At 44.5% G+C, this 18,116-nt stretch overlaps 1 protein-coding gene across 1 annotated transcript in view; it reads right to left on the minus strand.

Annotated features, from left to right (window-relative positions):
• The window catches only part of LOC147034472 (uncharacterized), a 28,938-nt gene extending 11,796 nt beyond the window's left edge, over positions 1-17,142 (minus strand). Inside the window, exon 1 of the mRNA XM_085883829.1 lies at positions 16,513-17,142. Within this exon, the coding sequence (XP_085739955.1) occupies positions 16,513-16,607 (95 nt within the window). The 5' untranslated portion in view covers positions 16,608-17,142. The remainder of the gene's footprint in view (positions 1-16,512) is intronic.
• Positions 17,143-18,116: the final 974 nt, after the last annotated feature.

An 18,116-nucleotide genomic window follows, 5' to 3' on the forward strand; every position in this document is an offset into this window, starting at 1 on the left:
TCCAAAACATTTTGTGACTGATGTTACTGAATTCATTTTTGAGTCAATTGCCGAAGATTCAAGCAAGGAGCATAACTTTTAAGCATTTACTTATAATGAATTTTAATTGGTTTAGTTAATGGCCCCGAGTCAAGTCACCGAATTAACTCACCAGAAGCGTTGAAAAAAAGGTTTCGGCACACAAGGTGCAAAAAGTTCAAGAAACGCCAGCTTTTAATTTCTCGATCTTTAAGTTGGTTCTCTTTGGAAGTAAAAACATTTTGTACAATCTACATACACAAACAACACAGTAGGTGGCGCAATTGTATTGTGAAATTGACATGAACATTCAATTCATTGCTGTTGATAGCAGATGTCACATTTTTTTTGTCCTTTTTATCAAAAGGACATACTGAGATAAGCTGCACAATTGTACTTTCATGCAGACTCGTTTAGTTTGCTGAAATGAAATCTGTATGTGAATGCACATGCATCAAGGCATTGATTTACCCGGGGAGGACGCTGCACATGAGTGAGAAGATCAGCTTTATGTGAGGTCGGCCGTGCTGTTTGTTGCTCCTGCACATAGCCGGCTCTGCATTTGCGAAGATTTGTAGGAGCAATTGAGACCCATTTAGGCAGAAAACTGTCCCCTGTGCCACGTCCTAATGAGAACAAGTGACCCTCGCATGTTGCGGGTGGGTAAGGTGGTGGGGTTGGGTAAGGGGATTGGTGCGGCGATGTTCAACTTATTTTTCACAGTCTGTGGCCCTGGTGATGTATCTGTAATTGACTTGCACTTATGGAACCGTTCATGCTCTGCACCTTAATAAGATGGTACAGACATTGGCTGAAGTATCAGGAGGATGAATGAATGGTGTTACTCATGTTAAAGCCAGCACCGTTAAGAAAAATGTGAAATGCCGAACATTTATGTCCATAGCAACTTGAATTCCTGTCTCGACCAGCACCCGACATTCAAATTCAATTGGTTTTGAACGGACGAGTCCAAGTTGTATCGTGTTCTCCAAATTGAATGAGATCGGCAAATGAGAGAGGAAGCAATTCGGAAATATTTCAAGAATTTATAAATTGGAACGACCGAACCTTATACAAGAAACTTTTCCAAAAGAATCCTTTTTGAATTGACTAGAATTCTGTTTAGTTTATATAAAGTTTTTTTTATTTTTAAAACAACTGACTTTCGATAAGAGTGATACAGTTTAACATGTGTTCCAGTTGTTCCCATCTCGTTTGTAGCTATCCTGTTCATCCTCTTGGCCCTGGAAGACCAAATCGTTTGGTGAGGCTGTTGAAGTTAAAGTCTGCTTTCTTAAAGGGATACTTGGCCGAAAATTTGTCGGTACCATGATGGTGATGAAATTCCAATTATTGAAGTATGAGAAATCAAATATTCCGCACATCAACAACTGATTTCGATCATACAAGGTAGATATCCCCCCCCCCCAAATAACTTCAAGTTCACCACCGTTTTGGCAGCTCCACCTGTCATCATCCTGGAGTTCATCAACCGATCAGTACACACTTCGTCACCCGTGCTTGATGTCAGACATTTCCTGATCCAGATGCGTGGAAAGCAACACCCGTAGGCCTCGATCGCTCTGCCCGCATGGCTAGTGAAATTCAGCCCTATTCCTTTGAACCGGACTATTCTGACAGAATTGACTGTCCATTATGAGGAAAGTTCAAACAGTGACCATAATACAGAACCAGAGACCGTCAACGATCTACGGAATCGCCTCAAAGCTCGAGTCGGGCAAGCCGCGGACCGGTGTTTGTGTGGCTTGTGTCAGCCATTACCGACTGCTTTGGAATGTCAGTGTTGTTGCGGGTCATCACGTGCGACGGACGAGAAGAATGAAACAGGTTTACCTGAACGAAGTATTACAAGAACAGAACGTTTGTCCAATCTTTGTTTGGATCATGACGCCATCTACTTCACGCTGCTGGTGATGGGTCAGGTGTTTCATCCGCCGTCTCTGTCAATGCAGATTCTTCCTTTTGGCATTCATTGAGAACCTTCAAACGTCGAGCACCTCACGTTTTACATGCATAACCTGATATGTCAATGTTAGTAGTTCCATGCAAATGCACCTTGACAACTAAAACTGATGTAAATTAACATAATTGATCTTGGTGACCACCTCACATCCATCTAATGCCAATATCAATGGCCAACGACAAACAACAAAATGCAATATTTGTGGGACAAGGAAACACAGTCAATGAAGACAAAGATATGTCCTCCTCCTCCCCTCTACATCTCCCAATCAAATGCAGGTTGCTATGTTTCACTCTCTCTCTCATCTCTCCTCATGTTCATTCATCCCCTTGTTGATTTCACGTGTTGTCCCACTGTCGGTGCGTTGCCTTCTCTCCGTGACTTTGCTCCTTCATGAGCCACTACCTTGTGGACAAAATATGCAACATCATGTTGTAATCTTTTATAGACAGGACTGTACTTAAAACAGAGGATAGCACAATCTCCCCTTACATATTTTGGCGGAATCTACACAATCTGGCATCCTGCTCTGCTTGGGCAACACAAGGCTGTTTCATAACTGGCTTTCTGACATTGCACTTACAGTCAATGATTGTTCCTCCTCCTCATTAACAAGCTCTCCAATGCTCTGGAAAATCCACTCGTTGCTTTTGCAGACAACTCTACATTATGTTGTACGATACACCATCTTTACTGGCAGGCAGACAGCAGCTGCATCACTCTCTGCCGATCTGTAATCAACGAGGTAATGGTCTGATAACTGGAACATGTTTTTCAATCAGCTTCGGTGGCGTAATGGTGAGAGCATATCGCTCAAAGTCTGGGAAGTCGGTGGTTCGAACCCAGGCCAAGTCACACCAAAGACTTTAAAATGGTATGTGCTGCTTCTTTGCTTGATGGTCAGCATTTATAAAGGATAGAGCATGGACAAACAATCATAGGTTAGCAACTATTGTACACTGTACAGGCTTGATGGGCCTAATGGTCGCCACCTGTAGTGAAGTTCCTTGTAAGGTAACTCATTAATCCAAGGAAGTTTCACAGTCTCACCTTGGCAGTTCAGAATGATAATTCAGCATAACCACTACTTGCATGATTAGCCACGAGAGGAGGTTTGATTTCTTTAAATTGTAAGCATCGCAATCACCCTGACCTTTCCTGAGCTAGCTTTATCACAAAGCTGGCTGCAGATTGGGCATATTTTGGCATTCCAATAGATTAGTTGGAAAATAATCAAATTATCCTCAAACTACAAGGCTTTTGTCTGTCGATTTGGGCTGGCATCCAAGCATTACATCCATCTCTTGTGGCATCTGTGGAATATAAAGCTCTCAAGATTATTAACATCTGAAATGAGGCTGCACACTCGGCCTGTTGCTTTCATAATCACAGACAGGGTGATGGGCTCGCTGCCCTTTTTTTCTGCCTCTTCTCTGGTCTCGTTCCTTTTGATATCTCATTCTGACTTTCCTCAGAAACTCTGTTCTTCCTGTTACCCCTTGAGGCTGTCCAATCCAACACTTCCTTCCTGTGCTTCAACCAGGCAGTGTACATCAAATCTCATATCATTGTCAGGCAAGGCAGAAACAAAGCAGTGTACCACCATCTCCCCCACCTCTACCTGCAGTATTTTTTTTATTTTTTTTTACACCCATGAACCCTTTCTAACCCAACTACTCTCACTTGAAGGTTACTGTTTTTCCATGTCTTTCTTCTCTCCTTTTTAAAAAAAAATGTTCGATCATCCCCTTTGTTTATTGTGTCCAACTGTTGCCTCACTGCCTCACCGTCAGTTTTTGTGTTTTCCTCTTTGTGAACTTGTATGAATAATTTAATCAAATAGAACATAAGGGGCTGTCAGAATAATTTGGAGGGGTGTGTACTAGCCTGTGATCTCTTGCCTGCGTTCAAATCTTTACCCAGCAATATACCATCACCCTGATGTTTAGCATGCATTGTCATGCATCGATGTGAGCCTGGTGTTGGCGCAGTGGTAAGGGCAGTGGCTTGGGACCCAAGAGGTCCTGAGTTCAAGCCCCGTTGGGACACTGAATTAATATATGTATGTATATGTATATGTGTATATATATATATATATATATATATATATATATATATATATAAATATATATATATATATATATATATATATATATATAATGTGTATATATGTATATATATATATATATATGTATCTATATACATATATATATAAATATATATAAATATATATATATATATAAATATATATAAACCAAGTAGAAAACACCAGGGGGTTGACTCAGCCTGCCATCCTTCCGAGGTCGGCGAAATGAGCACCAGTTGTACTGGGCCCGGTGTATGCCCCGGTTAGAATAGGTGTACCATATCCCTGTGTGTCGTAAGAGGCGACCAGGGTTGCGTCAGGAAGGGCATCCGGCGTAAAAACCTATGCCAAATCATTATGCGGACAACAAAACGAATTTCCATACCGGATCGGTCGAGGCCCGGGTTACCAACGACCGCCACCGGTACCGGTGGTCAGCAGGGTACCAGTGGAAATTGTGCTACTGCTGGGCGAAGGAGGAGAAGGAGACGGGGAAGGCGAGTCCGGAGGCAGTGGGAGAGGGGGAAGGGTAGAAGTGTGGAGGTGAGAGTTGGAACTCTGAATGTTGGGACGATGACTGGCAAAGGGCGAGAGTTGGCCGATATGATGGAGAGAAGAAAGGTGGACATATTGTGTGTACAAGAGACCAAGTGGATGGGGAGTAAGGCGAGGAGCATTGGAGGTGGTTTCAAACTGTTCTACCATGGTGTGGATGGGAGGAGAAATGGTGTCGGGATAATCCTGAAGGAAGATCATGTCAAGAGGGTATTGGAGGTGAGGAGGGTGTCTGACCGAGTGATGAGTGTGAAGTTGGAAATTGAAGGGGTGATGATGAATGTCATCAGTGCATATGCCCCACATATGGGGTGTGAGATGGAATATAAAGAAGATTTCTGGAGTGAGTTAGATGAAGTGGTGGAGAGTGTATCCAAGGATGAAAGAGTGGTGATTGGAGCAGATTTCAATGGACATGTTGGGGAAGGGAATAAAGAGGATGAGGAGGTGATGGGGAGGTACGGTCTCAACAAGAGAAATGTGGAAGGGCAAATGGTGGTAGAGTTTGCAAAAAGAATGGAAATGGCAGTGGTAAACACGTATTTCAAGAAGAAGGAGGAACACAGGGTGACATACAAGAGTGGAGGAAAGTGCACACAGGTGGATTACATCTTAAGTAGGAGATGCAACCTTTTTTTTTTTTTTTTTTTTTTTTTTTTTTTGTATACCTTGGTCGAGGCTCGTATGAGAGCTAACACACAACTCACAGCAAGGAGGCATGAGACAAGAGGGGCGGGAGTGGAAGGGACAAAACAGTGGGGAACAGACACATTAGGTGAACTGTGGAAGGGAGAGGGATGGGGATGGGACTGGGAACATGGCGAAGAGAAGATGGACATTACAGGGACTTTCAGGAAGGAAAGCAGGAGAATTGAAGGAAGTGGGCTTGGGTGGATTATCGGGGGTAGAAAAGATCGAGGATTTGGATGGGGGAAGATAAGAGGTGGTGGTGAACAGCTGTTTTGAAAGCCTGGAGGGAAGAATGGGAAAGAATAGAGTGAGGAAGTTTATTCCAAAGGCGGGAAAAAAAGAGGAATGAAAGAGTGAAGATGAGCAGTGATTCGTGATTTTGGTAGTTTTACCAGAAGGGGGTTGTTACATGACCTTGAGCGCCCTGTGGAAATGTGGTTGGGACAAATCGCAGAGAGAGCAGGGGGGGCAAGGCTGGAGAGGAGTCGGTAGAAGACAGAAAGACCACCGACCAACCTGCGGTGATTGAGTGAGAGGCCCAAAGACTCAGCTTCATTGCGGGAGATGCCAATGATCTTAAAAGCCCTGGTTTCGACAGCGTGAAGTCGAGAAAGGTGGGAGGCAGGAGCACCAGCCCAGAGGGGGAGAGCAGTACTCCATCAGGCTACGGACAAAAGCTTTGTAAGTAGTCAGGAGCTCAAGAGGGCCGAGGAAGGACTTTGCACGACGGAGGATTCCCAGTCGGCGACTGGCTTTGAGGCAAGGTTGGAAATGTGACTTTCCCAGGAAAGGTCATGGCAGATAGTGAGACCCAGAAGCTTGAAAGAAAAGACTTCTTCCAGAGGATTGTTGAGAAAGTGGATGGGGGGTTTTGTAAACGGTCCTTTCAAGAGACATAGTGAGAGTGTGAGATTTGTGTGGATTGAAAGACATGTTCCACGTGTTGGACCAGTTTGTGATTTTATCCAGATCTGCAGTGAGCGAAGAAGCTGCTGCTTGCCGTGTCTGAGGGATGACAGATGGTACGGCAGAGGGTGGAGTCATCGGCAAAGAGAAATAGAGGATTTTCCAGAGAGTCCGAGAGATCATTGATGAAAACCAGAAAAAGAACAGGGCCTAGAACGCTACCTTGAGGAACTCCAGCCTGCACAGGAAGAGGGGATGAAAGAACTCCATTTAGGGCCACACGTTGACTGCGACAGGAGAGGAAGTCTGCGAGCCATGAGTGGAGATGGCCTTGAATACCATGGGAAGAGAGTTTGGTGAGTAGGGCAGGGTGCCAGACTGTGTCAAAAGCACGTGATATGTCCAGGGATACGGCTCGGATTTCCTGTCTGGCATTGAGGACCTCCATCCATTGATGGGAGAGCAGTAGCAGCATATCCAGGGTAGAGTGACCTGGTCTGAAACCAAATTGATGATTGGAAATCAAGCCATTGGAGAAGAGGAAGGATTTCATGTCTGAAGCGATGATGGATTCCATAACCTTGCTGATGATTGGGAGAAGGCTGATTGGTCTGTAGTTACAGGGATCTGTTTTTGCACCTTTTATGCAGGGCAGTGATGTTAGCAGATTTCCAAGCAGATGGCAGATGACCTTGGGAAAATGAGAGGGTGAATAGAACAGAGAGAGGGTGAGCAAGAGCAGAAGAGCAGGCTTTGAGGACACGTGTGGCTGATGCCGTCTGGACCGGTTGCAGAATCTGACTCGAGGTTTGAAAGCAAGCTCTCCACCTTGTCAGGGAGAAAAGGATACAGAGTCCAGGGACAGTTGGGTGCGACTGGGTAAAGTGGGTAGAGATAGTGATGGGTTTGGGACACAAGATTTAGCTGCAAACACCGAGTTTAGACATTCAGCTTTATCACGTGTGGAATCAGCAGTGCGGCCATTTGAGGTAAGGGAGGGGATGGAGGGGGAACATACACCAGAAACAGATTTGATTAAACGCCACCAGGATTTTGAGGAGGGAGAGAGGTCTGAGAGTTCAGACTTGAGATGAGAAAGATGTTGTTTTCTGGCTCTCCTGAGGGTAGATACACACTTGTTCCGAGCTTTGTGGAAAGAACTGAGATTGCCCTCAGTTGGGTTTGCTTTCCATGAGGCAAAGGCAAGTTGTTTCAGGACAACTGCCTCGCCACAAGCTTCAGTAAACCAAGGGCGGGAGGAAGGGTAAGACAACTGAACACGAGAGGGGATAAATCTGTGCATGAGGGAGAGCAAGTTTCTTTGAAAGAAAGAAGAAAGAAACCTGAAAGAGATTAGTGACTGTAAGGTGGTGGCAGGGGAGAGTGTAGCTCGACAGCATCGATTGGTGGTCTGTAGGATGACTTTAGAGGTGAGGTTGAGGAAGAGAGTGAGGGCTGAACCAAGGACCAGATGGTGGAAGCTGAAGGAGGAAGACTGTTGCGTGAAATTTAGGGAGGAGGTGAGACAGGCGTTGGATGGTGGTAAAGATGGGTGGGATGATTGGGCAACGACAGCAGAAGTTGTGAGGGAGATCGCTAGGGAAGGTACTTGGTGTGACATCTGGACAGAGGAAGGAAGATAAGGAGACTTGGTGGTGGAATGAGGAAGTACAGGAAAGTATAAGGAAGAAGGGGTTGGCTAAAAAGAAGTGGGATAGTCAGAGAGATGAAGAAAGTCGGCAGGAGTACAAGGAGTGGCGTCGAAAAGCAAAAAGAGAGGTGGCAAAGGCCAAGGAAAAGGCATATGACGAGCTGTATGAGAAGTTGGATACAAAAAGAAGGGGAAAAGGATTTATACCGATTGGCAAGACAGAGGGACCGAGCTGGGAAGGATGTGCTGCAGGTTCGGGTGATAAAGGACGCAAATGGGAATGTGCTGACGAGCGAGGAGAGTGTGTTGAGAAGGTGGATGGAGTACTTTGAGGAGCTGATGAATGAAGAAAATGAGAGAGAGAGAAGGTTGGAAGAGGTGGAGATAGTGAATCTGGAAGTGGGGTGGATCAGTAAGGATGAAGTGAGGACTGCTATGAAGAAGATGAAAAGTGGAAAGGCGGTTGGCCCAGATGGAATACCAGTGGAGGCATGGAAGTGCTTAGGAGAGATGGCAGTGGGGTTGTTAACCAGATTGTTTAATAAAGTCTTGGAAAGTGAGAGGATGCCGGAGGAGTGGAGATTAAGTGTACTGATTCCGATTTTCAAGAATAAGGGTGATGTGCAGAGCTGTGGAAATTACAGAGGGATAAAGTTGTTAAGCCACACCATGAAGTTGTGGGAAAGAGTAGTGGAAGCTCGGTTGAGAGGAGAGGTGACGATCTGTGAGCAGCAATATGGGTTTATGCCAGGAAAGAGCACCACTGATGCGATGTTTGCTTTGAGAATGTTGATGGAGAAGTATAGGGAAGGCCAGAAAGAGTTACATTGTGTGTTTGTGGATTTAGAGAAAGCTTATGATAGGGTGCCAAGAGAAGAGTTGTGGCATTGTATGAGGAAGTCGGGAGTGGTGGAGAAGTATGTGAGGATCGTGCAGGATATGTATGAGGACAGTGTGACAGCGGTGAGGTGAGCGGTAGGAATGACGGACCGGTTTAAGGTTAAAGTGGGATTGTACCAAGGATCGACTCTGAGCCCTTTCCTGTTTGCAATGGTGATGGACAGGTTGACGGACGAGATCAGACTGGAGTCTCCATGGACCATGATGTTCAAGTGGATGACATCATGATCTGTAGGGAGAGTAGGGAGCAGGCTGAATCGAGCCTTGAGAGGTGGAGGTACGCACTGGAGAGAAGGGGAATGTTAGTCAGTAGGAGAAAGACGGAGTACATGTGCGTAAATGAGAGGGAGGGTGGTGGTATGGTGCGGTTGCAAGGAGTTGAGGTGGGGAAGGTGGATTGGTTTAAATACTTGGGATCAACTGTCCAAAGTAACGGAGAGTGTGGGAGAGAAGTGAAAAAGAGAGTGCAGGCAGGATGGAGTGGGTGGAGAAGAGTTGCAGGAGTGATTTGTGACAGAAGGGTAGCTGCAAGAGTGAAGGGGAAAGTATACAAGACGGTAGTGAGACCAGCTATGTTGTATGGTTTGGAGGCGGTAGCGCTAACAAAAAGACAGGAAGCAGAGCTGGAGGTGGCAGAGTTAAAGATGCTGCGATTCTCGTTGGGAGTGACGAGGATGGATAGGATAAGAAATGAGTGTATTAGAGGGACAGCGCAGGTAGGACGGTTTGGAGACAAAGTGAGAGAGGCGAGATTGAGATGGTTTGGACATGTGCACAGGAGGGAAACGGAGTATATCGGGAGAAGGATGTTGAAGATGGAGCCGCCAGGCAGGAGGAGAAGAGGAAGGCCAAAGAAGAGGTTCATGGATGCGGTGAGGGCGGACATGCGGGTGGTTGGAGTGTCAATGGAAGATGTGGAGGATAGAGCAAAATGGAGACAGTTGGTCCGCTGTGGCGACCCCTAGCGGGAGCAAGCCGAAAGAGGAAGAAGAAGTCATGCATCGATGTGTGTGCCATCCATCAGAGGGATGTTAACTCACCTTCCAACACTGCTTGTTCATGGACATTAAAGATCCCATGTTGTCTTCTGCAAAGAGTAGGACGTTGTTTTTTCTGTCATGCTGAACCAAATGCAAAATCTTGCTCGAATCACCTTCAGTGTTAATAGCAGTTGTCACGACACGGAACGATATTGTTGTGGGAATGATCCTCAGGGGTTAATAAAATTGCTTATTATAGTTCAGTTCTCTCCTTAATATTTATTTGGAATAAGCATAACGTAATTAATTATGAGGTTAGATATGCATCACTATAACTTGTAGAGAGAAGCTGGTTTTTCCCTTCCCAACTGTTGTTCTATCCCCCACATCTTACCTCTGGCTGTGTGTTTTTATGTTCTTTTCCTCTGTTAAATATCTGAATTTATGGCTGAATGCCTAAACTTCATGTTTGCTTCTAAATTTTGTGTCCAAAACCCATCGCTTTCTGCACCCACCTTGCCCAGTCGCACCCAGCTGTTCCTGGACTCTGTGTCCTATTCTCCTGACAAGGTGGAGAGCTTGCTATCAAACCTCGACTCGTATTCTGTGACCAGTCCAGACGGCATCAACCCACGTGTCATAAAAACCTGCTGCACTGCTCTTATTCACCCTCTCTCTGTTCTATTCACCCTCTAATTTGCTCAAGGTCATCTGCCATCTGCTTGGAAATCAGGAAACATTCAAGCTCTGCACAAAAAAGGTGCAACTACAGAACAATCGGCCTTCTCCCAATCATCAGCAAGGTTATGGAATCCATCATCGCTTCAGACATCAAATCCTTCCTCTTCTCCAATGGCTTGATTTCCGATCATCAATTTGGATTCAGACCAGGTCACTCTACCTTCCTACCTTTCAGACCAGGTGACCAGGTCACCAAGCTCTCTTTCTATGGTATCCAAGGCAATCACCACTCATGGCTCGCAGACTTCCTCTCCTGTCGCTGCCAACGTGTTGCCCTTAATGGAGTTCTCATCCCCTCTTCCTGTCCAGGCTAGAGTTCCTCAAGGCTTTTCTTTTTCTTTTCATCAATGATCTCTCCAACTCTCTGGAAAATCCTCTTCATCTCTTTGATGTGTCCACCCTCTGCCATACCATCTGTCATCCCTCAGATCAGCAAGCAGCAGTCTCTTCACTCTCTGCAGATCTGGATAAAATAACAAGCTGGTCCAACACTTGGAGCATGTCTTTCAATCCTGACAAATCTCACACCCTCATCACGTCTCTCCGAAAGGACCGCCTCAACCCCCCCCCCCCAATATACTCTCTCAACAATCCTCTTGAAGAAGACCTTTCATTAAAGCTTCTGGGTCTCACTATCTGCCCTGATATTTCCTGGGAAAGCCAAATTTCAAAGCTGGCCTCCAAAGCTAGTCGCCGACTGAGCATCCTCAGTCATGAAAAGTCCTTCCTTGGCACACCTGAGCTCCTGACCACATATGAAACTTTCATCCGCATGCTGATGGAGCACTGCTCTCCCCTCTGGGCTGGGCTGGTGCTCCCACCTCTCACCTTTCTCGGCTTCACACTGTGGAATACAAGGCATTTAGGATCATCAGTATCTCCCACGATGAGGCCAAGTCTTTTGGTCTCTCACTCTCTCACCACAGGCAGGTTGGTGGTCTTTCTGTCTTCTACTGTCTCCTCTCTGCCCCCCCCCACCACCTGTCCTCATTGTGATGTCCCTCCCTCCCACCTGCCCTCTCTGTGATGTCCCCCCCCCCATATTTCCACAGGGTGCTCATGATCCACCAGCATCCACCTTCTGATCAAACTACAAAAATCATGAATCACTGCTCACCCTCACTCTTTCATTCCTCTTTTCCCCTGCCTTTGGAACAAACTGCCACACTCTGTTCAATCCCACTCATCTCTCCAGGTCTTCAAAACAGCCGTTCACCACCATCTCTCATGTTCCCCCATCCAAAACCACAATATTGTCTACCCCCATTAATCCACCCCAAACCAACCACCTTAAAATTCCCTGCAGTGTCCATGTTGTTTATCCCATGTACCTCACCCCATCCCTCACCCTTCCACAGATCTCCTAATGTCTCTGTTCCCCCACTTTTTTGTGTTTCCCTCTCCCACCACTCTTGTCTCCTGCTCCACTTGTTGTCTAATCTGTGCGTTTGCCCTCATACGAGCGTCGACATTGTATACAAAAAAATAAAAATAAACAAAACTCCTTTCGAAACACACATATGAGCCTCACAGCTAAAGCCACAGGAAAACGTATGCTGAATGTGCTTGAAAAAGCCATCAATGACCTTCACCATGGGAGGCTTATCAGGTGATCTTGCATGATTGACGGTTGACAGCGGCTCATGGTGGAGAGACGTTAATGCCGAACAGCTTTGAGGAGATCCGGAGGAGAAAAAGCTTGGGAGGAGAACTTGCCGAGTATGCAGAGCTTTCAACGCTGGAGTGTGGAAAGGTGAAAACGTCCAAGATCGCCAGAGTAACGAGCTTTTGACAATGCTGTGATGGAGCAGAGAGTTTTTCATCAACTGATTGAGCAAGAGCTGGCACGCCGATCTGTGCTTCATAACTCCTGCACGGCTTTCACACCAACAGCTTTGAAAACAACCTCCTGACATTGTTGTGCATTTCCCTGAACCGTACTGTATTTGTTGAATGAACGAAAGCTGGCCACGAGATAAAAATCATTGAGGAATTTTCCGTTATTCGCTTGATCTGTTTGAGAGCGCATCATGGAGTAGGGGTTAATTAGTTTGTCGATTACATGATTTATTTTTTCTTGCGATTGGTCGATGATTGCTTCTTTCCTGTGATTACTTCTCCCATGCCATTTACTTTTTGTTAGTAAATATATCCAGTCTCAGGAGTTGGATTTGGCTGGTTCTGGTTGCCTCGTTTGGTTTAGGCTGGTTGCAGTGTGGTTCAGAAAACCGGTTAAAACTGGTTCAGGCCGTGCTCGCGATCAATGGTTGCTCGGCCAGACCAGAAAGGTTGCGAGGGACAATCGGCACTTCCTCCGCTTAATTTCACGGTCCTAATGAGTATTTTAACATGACAAACAGGCCCGGGAACTTAATCGGGGCTGTGATGTTCGCTGGCGGTCGTGGTCGTTTTGACATGGCCAGTGGAACTCGAATCGCGTAACAAGAATGGCCCGCGGCTGTAACAATATTAATGTCACACCTGGCCAGAAATTTCAGGAAAGACTTGGACCAAAATCGGTGGGATTGGAGCTGTTGATTATAGGTTCCTCTCATTTCTTTGCCACTGTAGACACATGCCATCCTGTGGACCAACAGCGATAGGGTCTGAATGTGGTGCGAGTATGTCTGTGAAGCAAGGGGAGATACGCTGCACCGTGGTACAACAAAAAAGCCACACTGAAAATGGATGTGACACTTGGCAGTGAACCAGTCAGTTGGCAAAGTCATTTCAGTCAATGTTCCTGTTCGAGTTGGTGACAGTATCAGTTACACTGAACAGATGAGTTGGTGCCAGGTGGACAGTGACCGTTGCTGTACGCATAGGAGTTGATGACCGTGGCACTTGCGATTCCAGTTGGTTCTAACAATGGCAGACAAGTCAGAGTGCTTCTAAGGGTACCAAGCGTTGTGACTCTACGGCATGGTCAACGGCAGCTTCAGGATTGGTCCAGCCATGTCGCTTTATCTCCTGCCAGCAATGAGCCATGACATCATTATCCCCATTACTTCCCAAGTTATTTTATTGTACCCTGGCTTGGTTATTTTCTTATTTTGCTTCCCGTCATTCCCCACTTCTCCTGTGTGTCAGGCTCATGGCCACAGAGAAATGATAACCTTTTATTATTATTGATCAAGTTCATGTTTGTCATGTCTTTGAGGGCCATCAGGATTTGTACTTTGTCTCATGCGTTAGCAATTTATTGATCGTTTGTTATTTTGGCCATTATTACACTAGATTCTTAGTGTGGGAACTTCTTGTTCTGCCATCATCTTGTTGGATTTAGCAGCAACAGGTCAATTCACATGGCAACAGTTTGTAGCATTGCACCTCTGTTCATTTTGGCCAAATCACCAAGTGCTTGTTTTGAAGACACACCCCACGTGATTGGGTGGTAAATGAGCGGCCATCTTTGTGCCATATTAAAAAGAGTTTAAAAGTTTGCGTGGCAGGTACTCTTGCCAGTGTCTCGTTTGTGGAACTTTTAGAATCCTCATGTTCTGATACACACACTATATGTATACATATATATCCACAGATACACATGGTGTTCCAAAATGATGTGCAACTTTTTATTAAACTATAATTTTTATTATTATTAGACTATTTGGTTTGTTTTTGTCTAATGAGACACTGTTTAGTGTTTAGTTTAGTTAAATATTTGTTTCGTATTATGGAAAAAAAAATGCTTCAACAAGCAATAAGGAGTGATATAATTAGAAGTTGATGAGGTGCTCAATCAAAGCACCTCTGGATGACAGCTGCCACATGGACACTGAAGTTGACGATAACTCGATTGAGAACTTCTTGTGTGATGTTATTTTTCAACTCAGGCGGCATGTTGGTCGTTTTCGTTAGCTCTAGCGTTGAGGGACCTCCAGAGGTATTAGTCGGGAGGAGACATATCCGAGGAGTCAGGAGGCCATGGGTTGTCCATCCGTCAAGAAATGTCGTCTCAAACATTCCAAAGTACATAAGATGTATGTAGGTGTGCAACCCTCTTGCTGGAATATGACTGAATTTCTAGTGATGTCTTGTTTCCTTCTGAGTATGGAAGGAATCTCCACTGCAGCATGTCCACATATCTATCTGTGTTGACCGTCACCGTTTGCCCGGCTTCGTTCTCAAAAAAAAGAAAGGTCCTATTATACCTCTACGTCTGATGGCACACCAAACAGCTACTTTCGCTACAGTAACTGGTTATTCCATACGTTTGTGCTGCTTGTGTTCTGCTCCAAATCGCATGTTCTGTTTGTTTACGTGGCCGCTGAGATGGAAGTGGCTTCATAACAAAAGATGTCTCGAAAATCCTGGTCGTCTTCGATCCAATGGGCAACAGTGGTACAAAATTGGACCCTCTCTCTCTCTCTCTCTCTCTGATTTTGATCTGGTGCTGCAGTAACTGCATCTTGTACGAAGAGTTTCAGACCATCATGTGTGATGCAATTCTGCGTGTCGACTTTTTCAGAGACCCCCACAAAGCTTCCATCTTGTCGGGTGTTCTCACCAAAGATTTTCAGCCTCTGTGTATTAATTTGGTGTTTCATGCTCTCGGTTTGTCCAAACTTCTCAATAACATATTTCAAGTTCTTGTATTTGGATAGATCCTACAAAACTGCCTTTTTGAAGGAATGTAAGACTTTGTTGCAAAAAAAAAACATCTCCAAAATCAGCATCCGCTGGGGCACGGTGACGTTGTTCTGCATGGTTGAAACTTGCATGAAGAAAATAAAAAAAAGCTTTAAATCTTGGTCTTTAGACGACCTCAAAAAAAAAACGAGAATCATGTTAGAAAAATTATAATCAGGTATATATATATATATATATATATATATATATATATATATATATATATATATATATATATATATATATATATATATATATATATATATGAACAACACTTGGTGGTGGAACGGTTTGAGCCGAGTCTGGGAGGTTCAAGTCCCGGTCGAGTCAGACCAAACAATAAAAATGGGACGTGCTGATTCCTCGTTTCACGCTCAGCATTTCAAAAGATAGAGCACGGACAAACAACTCCATGAAGGCAATGGCAAACCACCCAGTGTAACCCTTGCTTTACAAAGAACCCAGTATAAAAGTGCTTTGGGAGCACCGACGTTCTGTAACAGAGTATATAATAGGGCATCACAATCAGAATATAGGGACAATGGGTTCAACATACCACAACGAATGAAATAATCCTTTTCAAACGTGTGTGTGTGTGTGTGTGTGTGTGTGTGTGTGTGTGTGTGTGTGTGTGTGTGTATACGTGTGTATGTGTATACGTGTGTGTGTGTGTGTGTGTGTATATGTGTATACGTGTGTGTTAGTGTGTGTGTGTGTGTGTGTGTGTGTGTGTGTGTGTGTGTGTGTGTGTGTGTGTGTATACGTGTGTATGTGTTTGTGTATACGTGTGTGTGTGTGTGTGTACGTGTGTATGTGTATGTGTATACGTGTGTGTGTGTGTGTGTGTGTGTGTGTGTGTGTGTGTGTATGTGTATACGTGTGTGTGTGTGTGTGTGTATGTGTGTATGTGTGTGTATGTGTATACGTGTGTATGTGTATGTGTGTGTGTGTATGTGTATGTGTATACGTGTGTATGTGTATACGTGTGTATGTGTATACGTGTGTATGTGTATACGTGTGTATGTGTATGTGTGGGTGTATGTGTATACGTGTGTATGTGTATACGTGTTTATGTGTGTATGTGTATACGATTGTATGTGTATGTGTGTGTGTGTGTGTGTGTGTGTGTGTGTGTGTGTGTGTGTGTGTATACGTGTGTATGTGTATGTGTATACGTGTGTGTGTGTGTGTACAAAGAAATACGAACCTTGTGTTATTGAATGATATTTGTTACCAATATTGATGTCGTGTATAAATTCGAGAGAAAGCTTGGAGCAGGGAAACAGTGAGTTTGGTCAATTCAAGTACAATCTCAAGTCTGTGTCCACATGGGCTCAAAACGTTGTTCATCCCAATACGATGTCGAACTTACTCGATCGGTAGAGATCCGATGAAAGCCTCCTTGGGGGGAAGAGACTGCAAGAAACAAGTCACTCCATCCCAGTCCAGCCCATCCATCCCAGCCATTGTCTACCTTGCGAAGGATCTTGATTTCGTCGTCATTCGCGTCCAAAATCAGGTGCTCAAGGTGTACAAAGTGCGGGTGTCGGGTGGGAATCGGTAATCAGAAATAGATGTGATTAACGTGAACACTTGTCCAGGAACACCATTTAATTGGATTCGGTTCTCGCTTCTGTTTTTCAATCGTCCACCACGTGATGATGGTTCTGCTCTTACCCGGTTGCATCGATGCAATCAATGCACCTGATTTTTTCATTCCCGTGTGTTCCGTCACCAATCAGCTTGTCGAACGCTCGCCAAGCGGCTTAAGCACCCAAGCAAGCACTCCACCGAAGCGGTCATGAGGAACAGGTGGCTTGGCAAGCGATAGCAAGCTTATTGGTAATGCAAGGGAACACACCTCCGGCTCTGGTGCAAGTTATGCTTCGTGGCTTCCACAAGAGGTGGTGGTGGTGGTTGTTGTTGCTGCTGTAGTTGCTGCTGCTGTTGCTACTGTTGCTGTTGTTGTTGCTGCTGCTGTTGCTTTTTTTTCTTCTTCTTGTTATCCTTGTCATTATCTCCACCAACTAAAGTGGATGGAGGTTATGGTTTCATCCCCGTCTGTTTGTCTGTGAGCAGGATATTTCAAAAAGTTGTGGACGGATTCGGACGAAACTTGGTGGACGGGTTGGGTGTGTGACGAGGACGAACTGATTCGATTTTGGTTGAGGTCACGCTACCGAGTCGGCCCATCAGTGGGACACAAAACGTGACGTGTTCAGCCTGGAGGAGGGATTCCCTCGACCGAGTGCCAGACCAGTTATTGTTTTTTTACTCCATGCACCTCTTGACTCCAGAGGGAGGTCGATGACCGGTTGTTCGAGTTTGCCGAAGCAGTCCTTGAGTGGTGGAGCAATTTAAAGTTTAGCCAGGCACCATGACACAATGACCTACTCTTTTCCAAAAGTGCCCCAGGCCCTTTTTCTCCACAACCGCTTGTCGGATCGAGATGAAATTTTCACCAGAGGAGAGAATGTTGTCATGATTATTATGACGTCATAGGTCACGTGGTGTGGCATTCATGTTGGAAAAATGTTGGACCTCTGTATCTCTGAAACCGCACGAAGGGGAAAAAATTGAAACCTGGCACACGGAAAGTACTTCTCATGTGAAATGTGATTTTAAAAAATGACATCATAGGTGCCTTCGTTTATGATGTCATAATTGCATATGTAAAACACTACATTTGATCGGTGTGAACATTTTTGAGGGTCATCTAGGGATAAAATGATCCACAGAAAAATTTTGATGATGTCATCGGTCACATGATTCGACAGCCATATATATATATATATATATATATATATATATATATATATATATATATATATATATATATATATATATATATATATATATATATATATATATATATATATATATATATATATATATATATATATATATATATATATATATATATATATATATATATATATATATATATATATATATATATATATATATATATATATA

The sequence above is a fragment of the Eptatretus burgeri genome, chromosome 1, assembly GCF_056783735.1.
Source record: "Eptatretus burgeri isolate ZD-2024b chromosome 1, Ebu_testis_v1, whole genome shotgun sequence".
Classification (NCBI taxonomy): Eukaryota; Metazoa; Chordata; class Myxini; order Myxiniformes; family Myxinidae; genus Eptatretus; species Eptatretus burgeri.